The sequence below is a fragment of the Heloderma suspectum genome, chromosome 10, assembly GCF_057233095.1.
Source record: "Heloderma suspectum isolate Gila_16-S chromosome 10, 16-S_ref, whole genome shotgun sequence".
NCBI classification, from domain to species: domain Eukaryota; kingdom Metazoa; phylum Chordata; class Lepidosauria; order Squamata; family Helodermatidae; genus Heloderma; species Heloderma suspectum.
Window position 1 is genome coordinate 8,147,920 of NC_139467.1, and position 21,913 is coordinate 8,169,832.

The 21,913-nt window shown below is 44.2% G+C and overlaps 2 protein-coding genes across 3 annotated transcripts in view; one reads left to right on the forward strand and one right to left on the reverse strand.

Annotated features, from left to right (window-relative positions):
• NOP53 (NOP53 ribosome biogenesis factor) overlaps positions 1 to 21,913 on the forward strand; it is a 91,641-nt gene that overhangs the window by 60,272 nt on the left and 9,456 nt on the right. For both annotated transcript variants that reach the window (XR_014785008.1, XR_014785009.1), the window contains one exon: positions 1,335 to 11,847. The gene's annotated coding sequence lies outside the window, so the exon portion shown is untranslated. The remainder of the gene's footprint in view (positions 1 to 1,334; positions 11,848 to 21,913) is intronic.
• LOC146337586 (thyroid transcription factor 1-like) lies at positions 12,664 to 21,901 on the reverse strand. The gene is made up of 2 exons (XM_084814938.1): positions 21,533 to 21,901; positions 12,664 to 14,553 (listed from the first exon to the last, which is right to left on the reverse strand). Exons 1-2 carry the CDS (start codon positions 21,789 to 21,791, stop codon positions 14,051 to 14,053), a joined length of 762 nt encoding a protein of 253 aa, XP_084671064.1. The 5' UTR covers positions 21,792 to 21,901; the 3' UTR covers positions 12,664 to 14,050.

Genomic DNA, 21,913 nt, shown 5'->3' on the forward strand with positions numbered 1-21,913 from the left:
GGTGGGGCTGGATGAGGTAAATTCAGTTCTGATTGGCTGGGGATTCTAGCTAGGTAGGAAAGAGCGGTTGGGGAAGGACAGTTGGAGTTAGTCTGTGGTTGTCAGTGAGGGAGAAGGTCTGCTGTTTGGGTGGTGTTTCGGAAGGATTAGGAGAAAGCTGAGGAGAAAATGAATAGCTAACCCCTGAATATTAACCTACTCTCTGTGGGATAACTATGGGCTGGTGAAGATCAGGTGTAGGGTGGCTGTGTTATGCCAGGAGGCTGCCCTAAGATCTTACCAGAAAAAGGCTATATGAGCAGGCAGTAAAAACAACAACACAGAGAGGAATTGTTGTCAGACAGATTCTATACCCATTTGGAGTTGTTTTGCTCCCATGAAGCCAACAGCAGCTGGAAGGGAGGAAGGGATTTAGAGGGTTGGGGGAGGAAAGCACCCCCTCACAGGTCTTCAAGGCATTTCCATGCAGTGCTATTTAAGTTGGGGGGGGATGCCAGCAACCATCATGGTGGATCCTAATCGGAGATCTTGTCATGTCTTGTTTGGCCTTATGAGATCATAGTCACAGCTAGAAGCAAGTCCCGCAATTTGAAATAGCACTTTTCCCATCCACTGGGATCATACGTTAGCTCACATGTTTGCCTGATTCAGAGGCTAACATTTATATTACCAAGTGAGTGCAGCCCCAAAGGGTCATTGGGACTATTATGCAGAGAAAAGCATTTGTGGGGTGGAAGCTAATGCTGAAACCAGTTTCCTGGGAATGGAAGGAGATTCTCTCCCTGTCCTGAACCCCTTCCCTCCAGCCACAAACTTGCACATGCATTTATAAAAATTCAATCCATATCACAAAAGCAGGGCTCTGCATCAATACCATTATGTTGTATACTAACTAGGTACAATATTTTCATCTACCCTTTTGTCCGTCCTTCCTTCCTTCCTTCCTTCCTTCCTTGCAGTGTACAGAATTGACCCACCTCTTAAAAACTTCCAGCAAAGGGAAAAATATTTTACACCCAAATAATAATTGAAAAATATGAACAGAAAAATCACTAGTATCTTGATTCTATTATGAATTTTGCTGCTTTGATTAGCAAGAAAGGGCTTGTTGCTGTGGTTTCACTTGACAAATTAGTTATTGGTCAGAGACTTGATAAGATTGTTAATATTCCTTCCTGATGGGGGAGGTTCTCCTTAATGTTCTGGGAGACTCTGGGTGCTTTTGTTCCAAGCCTCATTTCATGGAAATTTACAGGGGGTCCAGACAATGATTTTTCAACTCGTGCCCCTCCCAGATTTTCTTACCACTTTCCCCATCTTTTTCCTTAACACAGATAATCTGTCATGGAGAAAAAGACAGCACAGCTGCACAATGCCTTCTATTCACTAGTGTTAGGAGATCTCTGTCTGGAAGTATCCCCTCTCTCCAGCCTTGCACCCAGGAGAGTTCGAGCAAATGGACAGAAACGTAAGTCAAGAAAGCAGAGAATTTTTAGCTGGACACAGCATGAGGGCTGCAGGAGTTGGGGCGTCCACACTGTTTTGTGGACTCTGATGCAAGAATGGCAGTTTTGCTGCCTGCTTTTTTTAATGTCTGCTTGCTTTTAATAGCTCCTCAGCTTGTAAATGAAACAAGTGTTAACAAAGGCACAAGTGGTTTCTCCTTCAAACCCCATAACATAGGCCCTGGAACATCTTGCTGCTAGGGGAAATGTTTCCAGGTAAGGAAAAGTGGGCATGATCCAGCCTAAGTGAAGTTTGGTGGTGGGGGGAGTGATCTTAAACAGGAGAGTAAAGCATGAGATTAAATTTTTCCTTTCAAAATTGTGGTACTTTTAAAAGTGCAAACCTCTTCAATGAATTGTGTCTAGGTTTGTTTGTTGATTTTATTGATTTAGTTCTGTTTATACCCTGCCCTTTATAAAGATCACAAGGTAGGTAACAAAGGGCTTTTCTACATGAGGCTTTGAACCCACCACTTTACCAAGGCTTCTGCTTCCAGAATTTTTGTGGGATAAAAATCCGATCCCCTACACATGTTTTTTCTTGGGGGTTTTCCTTTTCTGCCTTTCTATGTGTTCCATTACATAACCTCTAGGTGGCGCTGTGGTATAGCAAAATTGCGCAACTACACTAGGCTTTCATTCTGCCTTTCCCAGTTATACCAAACTTTTCCTGATAAAAACACACACATGCTAAAATGGTTGCAAAGAATGGGAATGGTCCTGGAGGATGACAATGTCATGTAAAGCACCTGCAAACTACTGTGAATGAAGAATCACAAGCGCACAATAAATGGCTCATGTAAAAAGGCTGAAAAGTATTAAAAACAGCCAACAGTAATATACAAGACATAGGCCTCTAACAAAACTAATAGATCAGCAGCAGAGAAAACAAACAGTAGATCCAGCCCTGCTCATTGCTGCAGTAACTGTAGCGTAGTACAGTACTGCTTCTGCAGTATTACAGTTCCCAGCAATCTCTGTAGGGAATACAGAAAGTAAAAGGAACCAGGAAGTAGAGAAGGAGTTCAGAAAGAACAGGAGATTAGAAGAAATGTTTCAGGAATAAAGAAGATAATACAACTCACTGCCTAAAGAGATTTCTTGTCAGACAGTCTTCAAAGGACACACAAGAGCAAGTAACCACTTGCAAATGCCCAGGAAAACAAATGAGTCTTAGCTTGGCCTTGCAATGTTCCTAAAGTTGGTGGCAGGTGTATCTCTTGGGGGAGGGCATAACAAAGTCCAGGGGCTACCACAGAGAAGGCCCTGTCTCATGTCACCATTTCATGTACTTCCATCCATTGGTGTGGGACAATGAGACAGGCCTTCCCCACAGATTTAATGGCTTCTTTGGAAGACAGACATGTGCTTTACAGCCTGGTCAGTTCTCTCCTCCAGCATAAGAAGGGAATAGGGCCTGTATTTCAAATAATTGGGGGGGGGGGCAGGGGAGAAAGGCTGCAAGCTGCTAAGATGCCTTCATCAGATAATTAATTGCTTCCCATGCCTTTGTGAATCCAAATTGTCAGCATCATCCATTCAAAGTCAGGTTTCCAATTGCTCTGCAGAGAGGCGCATCATAGATCTCATAGAATCATAGGGTTGGAAGGGGCCTACAAGACCATTGAGTCCAACCCCTGCTCAATGCAGGAAGCCTGATTCCCAGGCGGTCTCCCATCCAGGTACTAACCAGGGCTGACCCTGCTTAGCTTCTGAGATCGGGTGCATCCAGCCCTTTGCTTGTCGGATGAAGCTCTTCACAGCATAGCAATATCATTACCCTGCTCTGGGGATTTTTATTGGAGGGTGATATAAACGTATTTGAAATAAACAAATGTATGTATATATGTACTTATATATAAATGGATAAATTAATAAACAAAGTTCTGGGTCTGTCGTTCCAGTGCATCCGTTTTGCTCTTGGATTGGCTCACAATACGAATTAAAAATAATCAGGCATAAAAATACTACAAAAGTAAAACAGAACAGCAAATAAAACACAATATATCAAATCACAGCAGCTAAAATAAATCATGTTAGCATGACTGGCAGTCAACAAGCTGCTTTCAGAGCTGTTGTTCAGTCGTTCAGTCGTGTCCGACTCTTCGTGATCCTATGGACCATAGCACGCCAGGCCTTCCTTTTCCTGCGCTGTCTCCCGGAGTGTGCTCAAGTCCATATTCATTGCATCGCTGATGCTATCTAGCCATCTCATCCTCTGCCGTCCCCTTCTTTTGCTTTCCCAGCATCAGGGTCTTTTCCAGTGACTTTTCTCATTAGGTGGCCAAAATATTTGAGCTTCAGCTTCAGTATCTGTCCTTCCAATGAGCAGTCAGGGTTAATTTCCTTTAGGACTGACTGATCTGACCTCCTTTCAGAGTTGTAGGGACAGGTAAAAGTTGCCAACCATAATTTGTAGTGTCATTTAGAGATGGATATTCTGAGAGTTTTAGGGAGACAGGAAGTGTGGCCAAAATCCCTAAAGTCTAGCATTACCATCCTCTGGTTTAAAAAAAAAAATCTGTTCCATTCTGGATATGATCAGTGCAGAATCTGTGGCAGTGAAGAATCTGGCAGGCAAAGAGTACAGCTAGAGTGGAATTAGGGGGTGGAGCCTGCTAGCCAGTTCTAGCTGGAGTCTGGCATATGCTGCGTTGGATCCAGACTTTGTCATACTGAGAGTCAACCCTCTTGGACTTAACTTAGTTGTGCCCAACTTAGGTCCCATTGATTTCAATGGGTCTACTCTAAGTATGACGAAGTCTGGATCCAACCCCATGTCTTTTCAGATATATTACCTGATATAACAGAGTGCCAAGTGGCATCTCTACCGCAACATCCCACACCAGATTTTCCCCTCTTCTATAGACAGTGGTGGTGATGGTGAGTTCAACACAAGCCTTGAAGGTGCATTTACCAACAGGGGAACTGAGGCTGGGAGAGATTATGAGGTATCCCAGGATGCACAAAGAATCCCAGGCAAAGGTAGCACTTGAACCCAGCTCCAAGGCTGCCTCCCACTCCACATTGACTTTCATGAGAATTGGAGCGGGGGTAGACAGAAATTTGCCCTCTTTCTATATTTCCCCTGCTAACGATCTTGGGAGCTGTTTCCTGTCCAAATGTACCCAGCTTCAAACAACTGGGCACCCTTAATCTCAGCCAGAGAGGGAAAAAGTCAACAAGCTTGTTTTCACCGCTGGCGCCATCCAAGGAACCGTCTTGTCCCCAAGAGCTTTCCAAGAAGAAAGCAAGCAAGAAGGGGAATGGGAGGTGGGGGCTGGGGTGGAAAGGACAGTCAATATTGACGGAGGCACTTGAAGATCTAAGCTGAATGAGCTCATTACATTCTTGAGGAGTGCAGGGGTGCCTTGGGGTTAGGCTGGGACAAAACAGCAGCACGTCTTCACAGCTTCCTGGGCGTGTCAGATAGTGCAAGGAGGGCAGCTAGAAAGGAAGTAAGGTGTCCCATTGCCCCCCACCATACCCCTGATGTGTCAGACTGCTAGGATGGCTACTTAAACATCACCAAAAAAGAGGAAATGCATCACCACAAAAGATGAGAAAAGAGGACACACATTTGCATAAAATTTGCAGATGCTGATTTATATGCATAGATGCACATTTAGAAGTAATTATTATAATTTAATTAGAAATACAGTACATCTGACCATATTGTGGAAGAGCTGTGGAGTGAGCTGTGTAACTCCTGCTCAGTGTGCTGTTGATGGGCAATCTCAAGGCCTGGCTCTTCCTTCTGATGGTTGTTTATCTTGAAACTGGACTTGGACCGGCCAGCCCTTAAATAGAGGACTGTCATCTGTTAAAGAGGTCACCTGGCCACCCTACAGCTACATACAATTGTTTGTAAAAAGAGCTCATTAACTACCTTATTTATTTATTTTAAATATTTCTTCACTGTCTTTCAGGGCAGAAGCCCTCCCAAAGTGGCTTAGAGCAATACAATACATAAAAACAGTTAAAATATTAAAAGTGATAAGAACATAAACACAATAAAATAGCAAAGGAACAATAACAATAAAAACCAACAATAAACCAAAAGCAACAACAATGGCAATAACAGCAACAACAGCTGTCATATCAAGTGAAGGCCAAGGTAAAATAATATGTTTTCAAGGCCTTCTTAAAAGCCTGCAATGGTGGAGCATGGTGGACCTCCGATGGCTACTTGTTCCACAGGTGTGGGGCCATTGCAGAGAAAGCCCTCTCTCGTCTCGTCACCCACCTAACTGCTGTCATGGGTGGGCAAATGAGACGGGCCTATATTTCTGATCTCAAAGTGCGGGCAGGCTGGTATGGGTGAAGGCAGTCCTTCAAGTAACTTTGCCCCAAAATGTTTAAGGCGTTAACAGTCAAATACAGCCGTTTAATTGGGCTTGGAAACACACTGGTAACCAGCACATCTGGTGCAGTATAGGCATTATGTGATCAGATTGCCTTGTCTTCCACCAATACTCAGGCGGCCGCATTCTGCACCAGCTGAAGTTTCGGAACTATCTCCAAAGGCAGCCCCACATACGGCGCATTACTGCAGTCCAGCCTGGACTGGCTTTTCACACTGAGAGGCTTATTGTTACTGACAATAAGGAAATGGGCCCATGGACTAGCCACATATCCCTATACTTCAAAAAGGGCGCGTATATGACTAGCTCAAATTGAGTTAGCCATGATTAGCTTTAGTCCCATTGATTTGCATGGGTCTACATTTAGTATGACTAAATCTAGATCCAACACAGTAACTGCAACATATGTTCTTAAAATGCACTGTCCTCCTTCTTTTTTCTTTTCTTTCTGGTGAAATCCAACATTACACAAGCAGAAGTCTGCTTGTGCAATGGGACTTTCTCCCCCTCTCCCCTGCAGTTCTGTAGCTCCCCAAATCTGATTCAGAGAGTTCCCCAGTCCCAACCCTCCAGAGTAGGTTTTGAAGGCATGCAGTGAGCTGCAGGGGGAGGGGGAAATCACCCCCTTCCCTGTTCCACTGTCGGAAGTGGGAGAACATAATTAGCTACCACCCTTCTTCTCCCATCCCCCACTTTTCTCTTGCAATGTACTCTTGGATATATCTAAGAACTGGTCTTTGGCTATTTCTCTGAATCTTGTCCCACTTCCAAATTCCACCTCTCCCACCCTCCCCTGACCGCCCACACACAAAAACCTTAAATGGTTTCCATTAACAAAGGCCTTGAATTAACTCAGAAAGGGTACTGCTTTAAAAACAAATCTCAAAATATTTCTTTACATTTTTTTTCTGCAGGTATTTTATTCAATGTTACTATTAAAACCAGCAAACTTTAACCATTCCAAAAAAACCTTTTAGTCATCAGAAACATGAAATTGTTACTCTACTAGTCCTGATGGCTACATGCTACCTCCAGTATCAGAGGCAGTATGTGCATCAGTTGCTGGGGAACATGGGTAGAAGGGCGCTGTTGCACTCATGTCCTGCTTGTGAGTTTCCCATGGGCAGCTGGTTGGCCACTGTGCGAACAGAATGCTGGACTAGATGGACCCTTGGTCTGATCCAGCATGGCTCCTCTTACTTTTTTACGTTCTTATTCTAAACAGTTAATACAATAAGCAGAATCAAATGATAAGGGTGTTCTTGGACTGTCCCACTTCAGAATGTTAGCAGGGCTGCATGTTTGAATGCTTTCCCCATTGGTATATGTGTGTGGGGGAGGCGGGGGGGATTCCTTGCAGATATAAAACTAGTATGTTGGAGAACAGATTGTTTGGGAACTCATCACCCCTACATGCTGTTTTTCTATGCTCAAGGAGTTTTGTTGAACTGGTACACCCTACAAAAACCTTTGCTGGTTGTACAGACTAGCCAACAAATTCACATACTTGGATTAGTTACTCCTTAACACGCTTTAATCATTCTTGTGAACTTGTAATCAGCAGGGATTAAAGAGTGACCAAACTGGATTATTCCCATTATGAATTGAGTGTGACTTCTAATGAGTGTTAATGATTGTGAGCACAGCGGTTATATTAGAGAGAGGTGCTGGGGCATAAACTGGCCTAAGGGTCCCCCACCCCTGTCCCAAAATCTAAAAGTATATTTTTCATAATCCCAGAAGGAATGGGAGCCGTTTGTGGTTACTGAATTCTGAGAGAAGTGCACTCTGCACATGTTGAAAAATATTGGTATTGCTTCTAATCACTGAAAATAGGCCCCGGAGCTGAGCCCTGTCTTAAACTATGTCCTGTTGGGGTTTGGCTTTTAATCTTGCTGCTTTCCCCAAGTACTTATCTGCACTTAAGGAACCACAAATGTTGCAATTCAACGTTTCTGAGCAGGGAGAGATTTCCTCCCATAGCATCTGACAGCATTCGGAGCAACTGGATGTGAAATATGGTCCCCATTTCCTGCTTGGGTACATATTTGCCCAGGGGTTCAGAACAGCCCAAGTAAACAATGGCACTGTCGTAGTGACGTTCTGAGCAGGTATTTGCAAAAGGTGCTGGTGCCAAATTATTCTAGATGCCGCCAAAGAACGCCAAGTCTTGGAACAGAAGCCAGCCAAATATTTACCAGGCAGCAACATTTTGAGAGCTGCAACAGTGTTCACTCAGGTCATGCACTCTCAGCCAGGTAGGGCTCAGCCAAGTAGGACAGACAGGTGCTGGGGCTCATGCCTTCATTACAGTTAGGGCCATTCTACAAACTATTTTATTTATTTATTTGTTACATTTATATCCCACCTTTCCTCCAAGGAGCCCAAGGCAGCATACACATTTTACATATCTTTTCCGTTTTATCCTCAACAGCCCTGTGAGGTGGATTAGGCTGAGAGTCAGTGACTGGTGCAAAGTCACTCAGTGAGCTTCACAGCCGAGTGGGAACTAGAACCCAGGTCTCCTGAGTCCAAGTCTGTCACTCTAACCACTACACCACATTGGCTCTCAGGCAGAATGAAGTGGTAGATGGAGGGACAAATGACACCTTATGTTATTCATGCATTCTAAAAGGTGTGCTTTAACTGGCCACTTCTGCTTTGAAGAAGAAGCTACCTCGGGGTCCCGATTTGGAACTTGCTTCCAGTCTGAATAGGTCTTACGCCAGGTTCATAGGAACATTAGAAGCTGCCTTATACTGAGAAAGACCCTTGGTCTGCGTAGCCCAGTATTGTCGACATTGACTTGGCTGTGGCTCTCCAGGGTTTCAGACAGGAGTTTTTCCACCGTACCTGGAGATGCTGGGGATTGAAACTGGGACCTTCTGCATGCCAAGGAGGTGCTCTACTACTGGGCCAAGGCCCCTCCCATGCCAAACATTGCCGCCTAGCTGCTATTTACACCCCAAAGTGCTGTTTATTGCAAATTGCATCTTCAGGGGCAAATAGCAAACCAGGGGAGGGGGGGGATGATTTTTGGTAGGGAAACTGGTGTGGAGCTCCGATCCAGATTGGGAGCATGTTCTGAAGTGAAACCCCATGGCAGCTTTTTCTTCAAAATAAAAGTAGCCAGCTTAAGCATGCTTTTAAATGTAACATGTGGTTTATCCCTCAATTGGCAGCATTTCTGGCTGTACAACTTCATACTGAAGGTATGTGGGGGCTCATATTTTTTTAATGCTTTCAAATGATCTTGCGTGTAGAAAAATAGTATAGCAGTAGAGGGGTATACCAAATCATTGTCCACTGTGGACAATGTCTTCAGTCTTGCCTTCTCCAGAGATAGATAGATATAGATATGACTAGAGTCCTCATGTTTCATTGATGTGTGTTAAATGCACAAAGCAAGACTGCAGACTTGGGATTTCTTTAACAGTTAAAGCATAACTTGGCAGAAACTTAAATGAGAGCTTATACATATATTGCAAGGTCCAGTTCTGTGTGAATGCATTGTACAAATAAATGGACATAAAAGTTTGGACCTCCCTAAAATTAGAACCAGTTACCCAGGCAATTAAATTAACTACTATGAATGTTTCGATCAAAACGGATAAAGCGATTCAAGTAGAACACCATGACATAAAATGTAGATTATAAAATCTGACATGGTACTGAAATAAAGTTCAAAGTAACAGCATTGGTAAATATCCATCCACTGCTGCCAGTTTTTCCATCGAGTATAAGCCAAAACAGATCTTTAACCCTAGATCAGCTGTCCCCAACCTGGTGCCCTCCAGATGTGTAGGACTACAAGTCCCATCACCCCAGCCTGCATGGCCAGTGATCAGGAATGATGGGAGTTGTAGTTCAAGGCATCAGGAGTGCACCAGCTTGGGGAAGGTTGCCATTAAAGGTACAAATGGATCAAATGAAATAGAACAAGTTATTCATATAAGATACTTAGGCTCAATCCTATGCATGTTTAGACAGAAAAGAAGTCTGACATAAGAACTTATGAAGAGCCCTGCTGGATCAGACCAAGGGTCCTTCTAGTCCAGCATTCTGTTCACACTGTGGCCAACCAGCTGTTGACCAGGAACCCACAGGCAGGACATCAGCGCAACAGCACCCTCCCATCCATGTTCCCCAGCAATGGGTGTACATACGCTCACTGCCTCTGGTACTGGAGGTAGCACATAGCCATCAAGACTAGTAGCCATTGATAGCCTTTTCCTCCAGAAATTTGTCCAACCCCCTTTTAAAGCTATCCAAATTGATGGCTATCACTACATCCTGGCTGGGGAATGCTGGGAGATGTAGGACTCTTTTTCTGTCTAAACATGCATAGGGTTGCACCCTTAGTGATTCAAATGCAAACATTGGGTTCCTGGCCTGAACTACAAAAGAAGGTGATTGATTCTGCTGACTGTAATCAACAGGCTATCTCAAGGAGTTTTTTTTTAATACCAGTTGGCTCTTTTATACCTTCAGCTATTCAAACATATGGTTTATTTCTTTGATTTGTGGCCTGCCTTTCCACCAGAAAATGGTGCTCAAGATGGCTTATAAATCCAAGGCTCAACTTATCTTTGGCATTCCCATATGGATTTCTGTGTTCTGGCTGCTGGACCCTGGAAAGGGTTCAATCCAGTTTCCTTAGAAATACTTTGGGTTACCTTCCTGTGTGACGAATGCCACTATATATCTGGAAGTGGGTTTAATCTCAGTGAATGCAAAGCTTGGATAAGTGCCCTGAAATTGTGACTGTGTTTGCACTTTTCCACTGTTCCCTCTAGTTAACATGGATTTATTGCTCTCCGATTCCTTTGTCAGTCAGTGGATGTGGGTTATGACAAAGAAGATCCTTACACGGGGTTCTCCCTGCCCCAAGTTTTTTTTGGCAATTATGGCCTAGAGAAGACTCAGGTAGATGTACACAATCTGAGAACTGCCGCTGATAAGTCTTGCTTTCTGTTATCCTTAAATAATTTCTCAAATTATGGAATGACAGAGAAGGTCCCAATAGATTATGCCCTCAGACAGCTGGGATGCAGATGTGCTCTTCAAAAGTAAATGATATAAACTAAAAATGATATATGTTTAATTTACAACACTCCTATTTCCTTTTCTTTCTGAACTGCTGACTTATTGTGCAATCACTCGCCTTTCCCAACATTGTGACTGTATTAGTCATCACATACACAGTTGCAAAAGATTTTAGTGTGCAAAATGTTAAGACCGTCTTTATTGAGCTTACTCTTCACAATGGCCTTGTAAGGCAGGCCACCACCATTCCCATTTTACAGACTGGAACACAAAGGTCGGGACATAATGACTTGGTGAAGAATGTCCAGAGACTGTTTATGGCTGAGATGAGATTTGTTTTAATGTCCGAATGTTTTCTTTAGTCATTTACATCCTGCCTTTCCCACATTACTGGCAGCTAACAATAATAATATAATTGAAAACAATATTTTAAAAATAAAAATTCACAAGATACAATGTTAACCCCATAAAATGCAACAGGGAATGAGAAACTTGACAAAAGTAAAAAAACTAAGCAAGGGTTCCACCAGCAAATGGTCTTGCAGTACTTCAAGAATGCCAGTAGGTGTGGGCTCTTCCACACCTGTTTAGGCAGGGCATTCTGAAGCCTTGGGGCAAATATGGAGAAGACCCTGTCCAGCTGCATTGTCATGCAAACTTCCTTTATCCACAGGACGGGACTTTCTTTGCCATGTAGGATTTTACTGGTCAAGGCCAGCAATCACACTTGCCAGGTCCCAATCCACAGACCAGATTAATTCTTTGAACAGCTGTGGCCATTCAAAACAAATACGGGATGACAAAGTATGACATTTCCTTTCCCACTCTGTTCTAGAATTCCAAATCCAGACTTTGGGTTGGTTCCCAGAGAGCACCGGTTCCAGGGTTTGAGGACCCTTGGGCAAGACACTCTCAATGGACCCCCTCCCTCGGTGAGTCTCCCTTCTCACTGCCATTGTCACTAGCTACTATTGCTCTTCATCTTTCTCATCATTGCTACTACTTGCTTGTTTGATAGGCAGAGAGCCAGGGAGCAAGTCGGCAGTGGCATCTCCTGCTCCCTCCTTCTCACCACCACTGGTTTCTGGACCGGGGCGAGAGGCAGGTGAACATGCAGTTGCAATGGTGAAAAGGAGGAGCAAGTCCAGGGGGCTCTTGTCAGTGAGCCCCTACTGGGGTGTGGCCCCTTGGCAGGTGCCCAGCCATGCCTACTCTTGACACCAGCCCTGTTCCCAGACATTCCCAGCATGTAAGTTATATATGTGAGTGAGTGGCTTGGGGAGGGGGTGCACAGCGAGCCCCTTGGACTGAACTCACTTCACCTCCCCCAACCACACCATTGCAAGGGCATGTAAATCTCCCTGCATATTTAAATCTTTGGATAGCAATTATTTTTTAACAGGGCCCTTCACTTTTTGGATGGAGGAAGTGCAGAAGAATCATAGAATCATAGAATAGTAGGGTTGGAAGGGGCCTACAAGGCCATCGAGTCCAACCACCTGCTCAATGCAGGAATCCAGCCCAGCAACTTTTAGCTCTGCCCAAAATCATTCCTAACTTGAGCACACTCCGGGAGAGAGTGGAGGACAGGAAGGCCTGGCATGCTATGATCCATGGGGTCAGGAAGAGTCAGACACGACTTAACAACTGAACAACAAAAGTCATTCCTGCAGTAGCAAAGGACTCTTCAACCCCCTCTGCTCTGGTGCAAACAACAGAGGTTCTGCCAGATTTTTCCCCTTAAGCAATGCATCAAGTCTCTAGGATTGGTACAAATTTGTAACACAGCCCGCTTGTCAGATCTAAAACCTAAAGACTGCTTGGTGTCTTTTAGCTTCTTTTAATGCCCTTTTTTATGTTTCTTCGATTTCTAGCTACTTGATTTATATTTATAGCTAGATATGGCAGTTCAGCATATATATTAATTATAAATGGTTGCACTAATACATGCAACAACAAAAATTACACTGACAAAAGCCTTTTAGACCCTGTCCCCCATTCCTGGGATCTAGGGTCAGATCTTTATGTACTCTGGTTATCAAAGTCTTCACTCATTTGCTTACATATGCTATGGGATCTGTAAAAGTAATCAACCTGTAGCCATTCACAGACTGAATATTAAGTGCAAACTTCAGGCAATATTCTGTAATAACATTCGTGATGTCTGTAGGCTGGTGCATCCGTCTCTCTGCCTATTGTTTTCTCTGCAACCGCTTCACTGGCATGGGCATGAAAAGTAATGTCATAATGCTAAACAGAAGGGGGAAATAACAGACTGGGTTTGGGGAATCTGTGACCTTTCCACTGGGAACTGTTATCCCCCTCTCCCAAAAGCCCCCTCCACTCCTAGAAACAGCAGTATGGAAAAGGCTCTCAATTTTTGTGCCATCCATAGCTGGTCCTCTCCCTCTGATCTTTCTCCAATTGCATATTTGAACATTTCAGGCTCTAAATAGCAGGCTTGTTCATGCTGCAAATTTCAAATGCTGCTAGAGATAATATAAAGTATTACTTAGGGGCGCAATCCTATGCCTATTTAGATTGAAAAAAAGTCCTACAGCTCCCAGCTGGGAATTGTAGGGCTTTTTCCAGTCTAAACATACATTGTAGCCTAAATAACTCAAATCTGCATGGTAGGGAAACAGTTCTACTTGAATTGCCATGGAGGATTTGGGCTATTAACCAATTTAGTAAACAAGTAAAATCTTTAATACACAAAAAAGTGCAAGCCAGGACTAACCGGCCACCAATAGTTTTCAGGCTGTAATTGTCCTCTGTGAGGCTTCTTAAATGGTTCTTTCGAAGCATCCCACCCTTGTTGATGCTGGAGACAGGATGCTAGAATTGATGGACCACTGGAAGGCAAAGAGTCACATACACATGCAGTCTGACTGGCTCCAACGTGATTGTTTTGTGTAGAACAGCTCTGAGATCCTTGGGATTGTGTTGAGACGTTTTTGGTGTTCAGCTGCCGGTCTGATGGCATGGGACACGTTTGATGCCTTTAGCCACCAGGTGCGGCTGCTGGTACAAGTTATGGCAAGATTTCTTGTGTTCGAGTTTGGATATTCAGCACGGCCTCTTGTCACAAGAAGAGGTTCAGTTTCGTTCTTTTGGCAGTGCCTGTTCTGTAGGCTACCATGGTTTGCCGAACGCAAGCCTGCTTTCAGCAGCTTTCAGGCCAGGCTGTGAGTCGGCACTGGAGCCGGGACTGATTGCCGAGCTCTGAATGAGAAACGTCTCCTCCATCTGAGACCTGACAAAACCGTAGCCGCCTGGGTGAGAAACAATGCTACTGTCACATGACTGGGGAGCTTCCTGCCCCAGGTTGGCCTTGGAGTCCTCTTGCTTGGCTTGCTTCTTCATCTTGTAGCGATGGTTCTGGAACCATATCTTCACCTGGTTTGGGGTAAGGCGGGTGACGGTGGCCAGGTGCTCGCGCTCTGGGGCAGTCAGGTATTTCTGCAGCTCAAACCGCTTCTCCAGCTCATGCACCTGGGCCCGGGAGAACAGCACTCGTCGTTTCCGTTTGGAGGGGTTCCCCGCGAGGAACTGGGGTGATTTGATCATTTCACTAATATAGCCCAGGCAGTCAGCTCCTGGCATGCTGAACCCCGATGTCCCCACATACCTGGAGACTGGAAAAAGAACAAGAGGGAGGCAGGATGGCATCAATGCAGAGTCCCAGTTTTTGCAAGGGAGGGGAAAGCTGGTGCACTATTTGTTGCAGTGGAGGCTGGTGGCTCCAATGTCAGTGGGGCAGTGAATCCACTCTGGGTTTCAGTCAGAACCAGACAGAACTCTAAGGGAGCTATCCAAGGTGTGGAATGGCTGGCTGGGGAATGCTGGGAGTTGTAGGACTTTTTCTGTCTAAACATGCATGGGGTTGTGCCCTTAATCTATTAATCAGTTCAATGTCCAATGATTAATCAGCTAAACATTTTTTTTAATTGGTTGGCAGTCCTAAACATATTACTTATTTTTCTCTTCAGTTGACTAACCTACCACCAGAACAATTTCAGAAAAGGAAGGAGTTGTATTAGAGCCTTATCAGATGTGCAGGCAGATGTGAGTGACATTACCCTGAAAGGCCTTTTTAAACAGGAAAAACAGCTCCCTGAAGTGTAATTGGGATTGGAGCAGCAGCAAGAGGGGGCTTAGCTCTTTCTTTACCCCTTGTTTTCTGCTCCAAATTGCCTTCTTGAGGGACTTTTCCCTAAGCAGAGTTGCAAATGTGTATTTGCCCATGTTTAGATGTCCGGGAGGGAGGGTGCTTAGGGAACAATTCAGAGCAGTGAAACAATAGCAAAATGTAGGTATTTATTTAGTTACAAGGAAAATCAGGCTGGTTCAATCCCTATTAAGTTTTAGACAGGCAGTAAAAAAAATAGTATTGTTTTCCCAGACCTTTGGCTTTTAAAAATGTGTTAATTCTGTTTTTTTTTAATTGTTTTTGATGTTGTGATTTTATTAAATGTTATTGTACATCGCTTTGAGGGCCCTGGTGGCCAGAAAAGTGATATATATAAATAAATCTGCTGCTGCTGCTGCTGCTAATAATAATAATAATAATAATAATTTATTAAACACCTAATAAAATAGATTTCTCTAGGCATTGTACAATATAAATTTTAAAACATTATAAATGCAATGAAAGCACAATAAAAGCAATGACAACATAAAACTAAAAGGCACAGCTTAAAATATAATACAGATGCAAAAAAATAAATCCATCATCGGGTAGAAGAATTAAAACCACACTGCAGGGTCTAAAATAATGTGTTTTAAAGAATAAAAATACAAAAATACTTTAAAATACTAAGGTTAAGCCCAGCATAGAATCCTCTGATATGAGTCCCACTGAAGTGAATGGTCTATCAGTGGTCTAGCTCAGCTGGAGTTTATACAAGAGCATTGAAGTTCCTGGTGGATTGTGTTTTAGTTTAGTGAGGGTGGAATCCTATGAATGTGTAGGCAGAAAAAAAGTCCAACAACTCCCAGTATGGCTGGCGGGGAATGCTGGGAGTTGTAGGATTTTTTCCTGTCTAAACATGCATAGGATTGTGCCCTGAGTTGGGTGACAGGCGGGACTAACTAACATTGTAACTGCTGGAAGCAAGCTTTTGAGTAACACGAGAGCTTTTCATCAGGAATGTTCACTGATGTTCTGAACAAAGATTAAGAACAAAAGACTGTCGCTCAGTAGTAGAGTGCATACATGCAGAAGCTGCTGGTTGCAACCCGACATCTCTAGACAGAGCTAGCAAAGACCCCTTTCTGAAACCTTGGCAAGCTGCTGCCAGTCAGTAACAACAACACTGAGCTCAATCCATACTCTGGCTTGGTAGCTCAGGGGCAGAGCATGTGCTCAGCATACCAAAACTCCCTGGTCCAATCCCAAGCATCTTCAGGTAGGGCTGGGAAAGACCCCTGTCTGAAACCTTGGTGACCCACTACCAGTCAATTCAGTCAATACTGAACCAGATTAACCAATAGCCTAATATAAGGTAGTTTCCTACTTTCCTAAAAACTGGCGTTTTTTTTCTCACCTGAGTTGATATTGTAAACGGTAGATTTCCTTAAAATCACAGAGTTGGAAGCTTTGAATGGGATTAATTGGATTAAAACTATCTGGTATTTTGGAGAGGAATTGGGTTCAGCAGTAGCCCCCATCCCAAAACAAAAGGGTCATGGAAATTTTTAGCAAGATACAGGACAAAGTGCCCAAGCTGGCATGTTTTCTTTCCACCTCCAGTCAGAGCCAGTCTAAGAAATGTTGGTGCTTGTTTGTTTTTAATTAATTTTTTTATTGTAAATTTCAACAACAACAACAAAAACAAAACAGATCTGAAGAAAGGAAAATATAGAGTATAACTACATGCACTAAAAGTCTCAGTTTAATTATTACAGCATTCTAGAAAATGTAGATTATACATTTTGGTGCTTGTAGCAGAAAATACAAATCCTCCCACCTCCATATACACACACACATCATGGTGGTAAATATATAATGGGCTTTGTACAAACTGCAGCCCATTAAAAGGGCACCCCAAAATCTCCTCCCCCACCCTGCTGTAGCAGGCTGCTTAGTGTTATAGTGACGGCCACCAATTTGGATGGCTTTAAAAGGGGACTGGACAAATTCCTGGAGGAGAAGGCTATCAATGGCTACTGATCCTGATGGCTAGATGCTAAATCCTGTGTGAGAGGCAGTATGCCTGTGTACACCAGTTGCTGGGGAACATGACTGGGATGAGTGCTGTTGCACTCATATCCTGCTTGTGGTTTCCTGTGGGCAGTTGGTTGGTCACTGTGAACAGAATGCTGGATTAGATGGACCCTTGATCTGATCCAGCAGGGCTCTTCTTATGTTCTTAGTGTTACGAGAATGGCTTGTTTCGACAAACCATAGTTAAGATTAATAACAGTTTACAGTTCAGAAGATACACTAACTTGTGGTTACTCTAAAACAGAAGCAGAAACTTCCTGTCTCCTTGCAGCTGCCCCAGGAGAGGAGGGGAGGTGGGAGTGCATGAGCCTGAGGCCTACTGTAGCTCATTCTTGAAACACTATGCCCGTTCTGTCTTAACACAGCCAATGAGTCCTATTTCCAGGGGTGCTTCCAGAGCACTACCAATCAAAACACATTGTATTGCTATTCCGTCTTTTCTTCCTGAATGGATTTTTTAGGGGGTGCTTCCAGACAAAGCTTTTATTGTGCAATCACCCCGATTCATTCAGGGGGTCCAGACGTCATCGTCTTCAATTTGTTACCCTCCCGTGTTTTCCCACCGCTTCTTCTGTCTTCATTCTCACCAGAACAAAATTCTGTTAAGGAGGGAAGGACGGTAGAGCTACACAATGCCTTTTGACCGGTAGCACTAGAAGCCTTCCACCTAGAAGCAGTCTTTGTGGAAAGGAAAAAGATGGCTGAAACAGTGGGAAAACACAGGAGGGTCACAAGCTGAAGATGATGATGTCTGGACACCCAATAAAATTCCATGAATGAGGCAGGGAGATGGCATGATAAAAGCCTCATCTGGAAGCATCACAGGACCAGCCCAACCATGGAGGCAAAATAGGCTACTCAAATGGGTCGCCAACATTTCAGGGGCACGTGCCCTTAACTAGGTAAATGTCTTGGGGTGAGTGCTGCATTTTTGGAGGAGGCATGCAGAGGCACCTAGCAGCTCATCGGCTGGGTGAATTCTCCTGCATTCCAGGAGATGCAACCTCTGTGGATCCCCCATCAACGCACTGTAAAGAGCATGAAACAAAGAAGTGGGGGACATAAAAAAAAAAAGAATAGAAAACAGCATCCCAGCCAATCATTAATGTGCTGTTATTTTTGCTGTTAAGCCTATGCTAAATCACCGGGCCAGTTCACATGACACGACAGACCATCGTGGGTTAATTTGCCCCCGAGGAGCTGCAGCGCATGCCGGCCACCATTATGAATATTCAACCCTTGACCAGGGGTTCTCATGTCATACAAACCTGGCTGGCAGGAGTTATTTGAGGGTTAAACAAGCCTCACATAATCCTACAACAGACTGTGGTTATGCAAGGGTTGCTTAACCCTCAAATAACCTCACCAGCCAGGTTTGCACAACGTAACAAACCCTGGTTAGAGGGTGCAGATTCATAATGGCAACTGGCACATGCCGCAGCTCTCCAAGGGTAAATTAATCGACAATGGGCTGTCATGTTGTGGGAATCAGGTCACTGGCTGTGAAGTAGTTGCAATGTTTTAATTTGTCTCGGGCAGCAAAAAGTCTTGGGCCAGTGCTGGTTGTTCCGTAGTAGACCGAAGGTGCCCTGTTTCTCAGTGTGATTTCCAGGAATTGGCTCAAAGCAACAGTGTTTTCTATTATTGTCTTCCTTTGGATCTTATAGCTTACGCTTGTGATACACACATAACTTACCTTTGGATGAATAGTTTTTACTGAAGCTGTAATCTGCTTTGGGTCCATGTAATTGGAGAACAGCATGAAAGTATGCCAAAATCACTCTCTATCCCTCTGATATCATCTAAGACAACCCCATCCTCAGAAGATCCCATGCTATTTGTTTCATAACTATAATGTGTATACATAATCTTATGTATTGGTGATATTTTTTATCCTGCCCATCCTCCAAGGATCCCAGGTGACATCTATGGTTCTTCCCCCACCCCCCGTTTTTGGTCCTCACAACAGCCCTGTGAGGCAGATTAAGCTCAGAGAGAATAACTGGTCACTCAATGAGCAACAAAGCTGAGTAAGGATTTGAACCCTGGTCTCCTCAGTCCTAATCCAACATACTAATTCAGACTCCCCCAACCTAAGGATGGCTGACTAGGGATAATGGGAGTTGTAATCCAACCCATTTGGAGGGCACCAAGTTGGGGGCGAGGCTGCTCTAACCACTACACCCCTCACATTCTATGTAAGAACCACTTTCCAACATTCTGTCCTACTCCAGTGCAGTTTCCTTAGGTTCTGGTCACACTTTCCCCATACCTTGAATTAAAACGGTAGTTGTACTTCATCCTTGAAGTGAAAAAGTGGGGAGGGAAATACTAACTTTTAGAATGTGTAAGGAAGTTCCCCATCTCACCCACCCGCGCATGTTGGAAAGCCCATGCCCTGTTTCTGGTTGGAGGGTAGCAAGCCCAGAGCAGCAGAGACAGATGCAGAGACATGACCAGCAGCCTCGTCCACGAATGGGTAAGGGCGCACTCCTATGCACAATTAGACAGAAAATAGTCCTACAGTTCCCAGCATTCCCCAGCCAGGAGTTGCTGGGAGTTGTAGGACTTTTTTTCTGTCTAAACGTGCATAGGAGTGCACCATAACTCTGCCATGTTTCTGCACTGGGCCATTTAGAGGCAACAATGCCTGCAAAATCACCTATACCCAGAAGCTGACTGTAAGGATGTATGCAGAGGTGTTGCTAGGCACTTAAAAGAGTCAGGGCCGCTAGGCCCGTAGGACACAAATCTGTGTCAAATCTGCACATGCTAATTTATATCTATATATGCAAATTCAGAAATACATACTAGGATTTCACAGGAGGCAACGCCAGCCTATTCATCTCTCATCCAAATCATCTCAAATAAAATATGTTCTTCAATTAATTTGTACCTTGAGCCAGATCATCACAAACCAATGGAAAAAAGTCTTTTTCCCAGCTTCATTGCCGTGCAGGGATTGATTTTGGGGTGGGGGTGTGGCAGCGGGTTGGAAGGGGAGAGTTCATCTTTCCCTCCCCAGCTGCAACCCCCCCTTGCAAATTGACTCCTGCAGGGCAATTAAGCGGAGAAAAAAAAACCCTTCCATTGGCACAAATAGATACTCAGGGCTCTGTGGAACACACCCAGAGCCCTGGGTGGGAACTAGATTCGGGAGCAGGGCACAGCTACCTCTGTGCTTGGGCACTGTAGGCTCACGGCAGGGTTTAGTCTAAAGTGCAGCTGGACACATTTTGTGCAGTTGGAAAAAAATTGTGCAGTTGAAACAAAGATTTTGTGCAGATGGGAATATAGACTTTAATAAAGAACAAGATCATTTCTTAAAACAAATAGATAAGAAAATAAGATAAAGAGATAGAAGATTAAGGTGATTACTGTTTCCTTTCAATCTTCATAACTGTATACTAATCATATATTATTGGGAACAACTGCTTAACTAGTCAGAAGTATTTATTAACATGCACATATCCACAGTATATGTAGGTATACAACAGTGGCACGTAACAGTTCATACCCAAAGAAGACTACATAATTGTGTCATAATTCTTATTCTTTTAATTTCTCGAATCATTCTCATTTACTCTTCCCTCTTTCATATTTCTATTTTTTTTCCATTAGAAAAAAATTGGGAGGTGCTCCCATTGGGGATGGGAGGCTGCACTGAGGTTTTTTTGCAGTTGAAAAAACTACGTTGACTAAAGCCTGGCTCATGGATGCCTTTAATTCATCCACCCATCCATTCATTCCTCATGCCTCCCCAGTCTGGGAACTTAACTTCTCTGAGATGCCCAAGTCACATAACAAGGGATGGAGCTGTGCAGATCGGAGTGGGCTCGGCTCTTAACAAGTAGAGACACAGGGAACAGGGAGCAGCTTTAGCGCCCACTTCGCTGGTGTGTCCCTGATTGTCACTCATGTAAGTGAATGGCTGCCATGTTGTGCTTGGAACAACAGCACAGTGGACTCAAGACCTTTGACCTTGGCTGGCCCAGGTACCACTGACAACAGGGACACCATGGAGGGCAGCAGTGTGTCTCTGTGTTCCAAGCATGCAGCTGTACACTGCAACCCACCCCCAGCCAGGGGCCCTTGCAATATTGGAGCCCTCCCTCTGTACATACACTCCACCCATCGCAATGACAAATGTTTTGTAAGGGACAACAACAAACTGTAGTGAGTAGGTGGATGGATAGACTTATTTTTCCCCTCCCCATTCCTTTTTCCTTGTGTGTTGTGCCTTTTTAGATCATGAGCCTGCGAGCAGGGACTGTCTTGTCTTACTGATTATATGTATGCGACCCTGGGAGCCTTTTTGGCTGAGGAGCAGGTTAAAAAATACTTTAAATAATAGTCATAAATGGATTGATAGATAGTGCACCACTTACTTGAAGAATAGGGTCCTTCTGGACTGCTGGTGGCGTACCACTCACCATGGGCCACCCCGTTCCTGCCGTTCTCTTGAGGGTAGGCAGGCAGGTCTGTAGGACCGGGGAACGTTCCTGGGTAGCATCCCAGCATGGAATTCTGAGCGAGGCAGTGGGCAAAGGAGAATCTGGGCCCCCCCACACTGGGCTGGTGGGTGCCTGGCATGAACTGGGAAAACTCTTCCAGGGCTTCCATGGCAAACCCTTTGAGCTCTTCCATGGGGCTGTTTCGGATGTTGAAGCTTTGGAGCTGGCCTCTGAGGCTTTCCCACTCCTGGCTTTCCTCTCCTTCCCACCGTGTGCTAGACAGACTCTGTAGTAAGGGGTGCTGGAGGTTAGTGG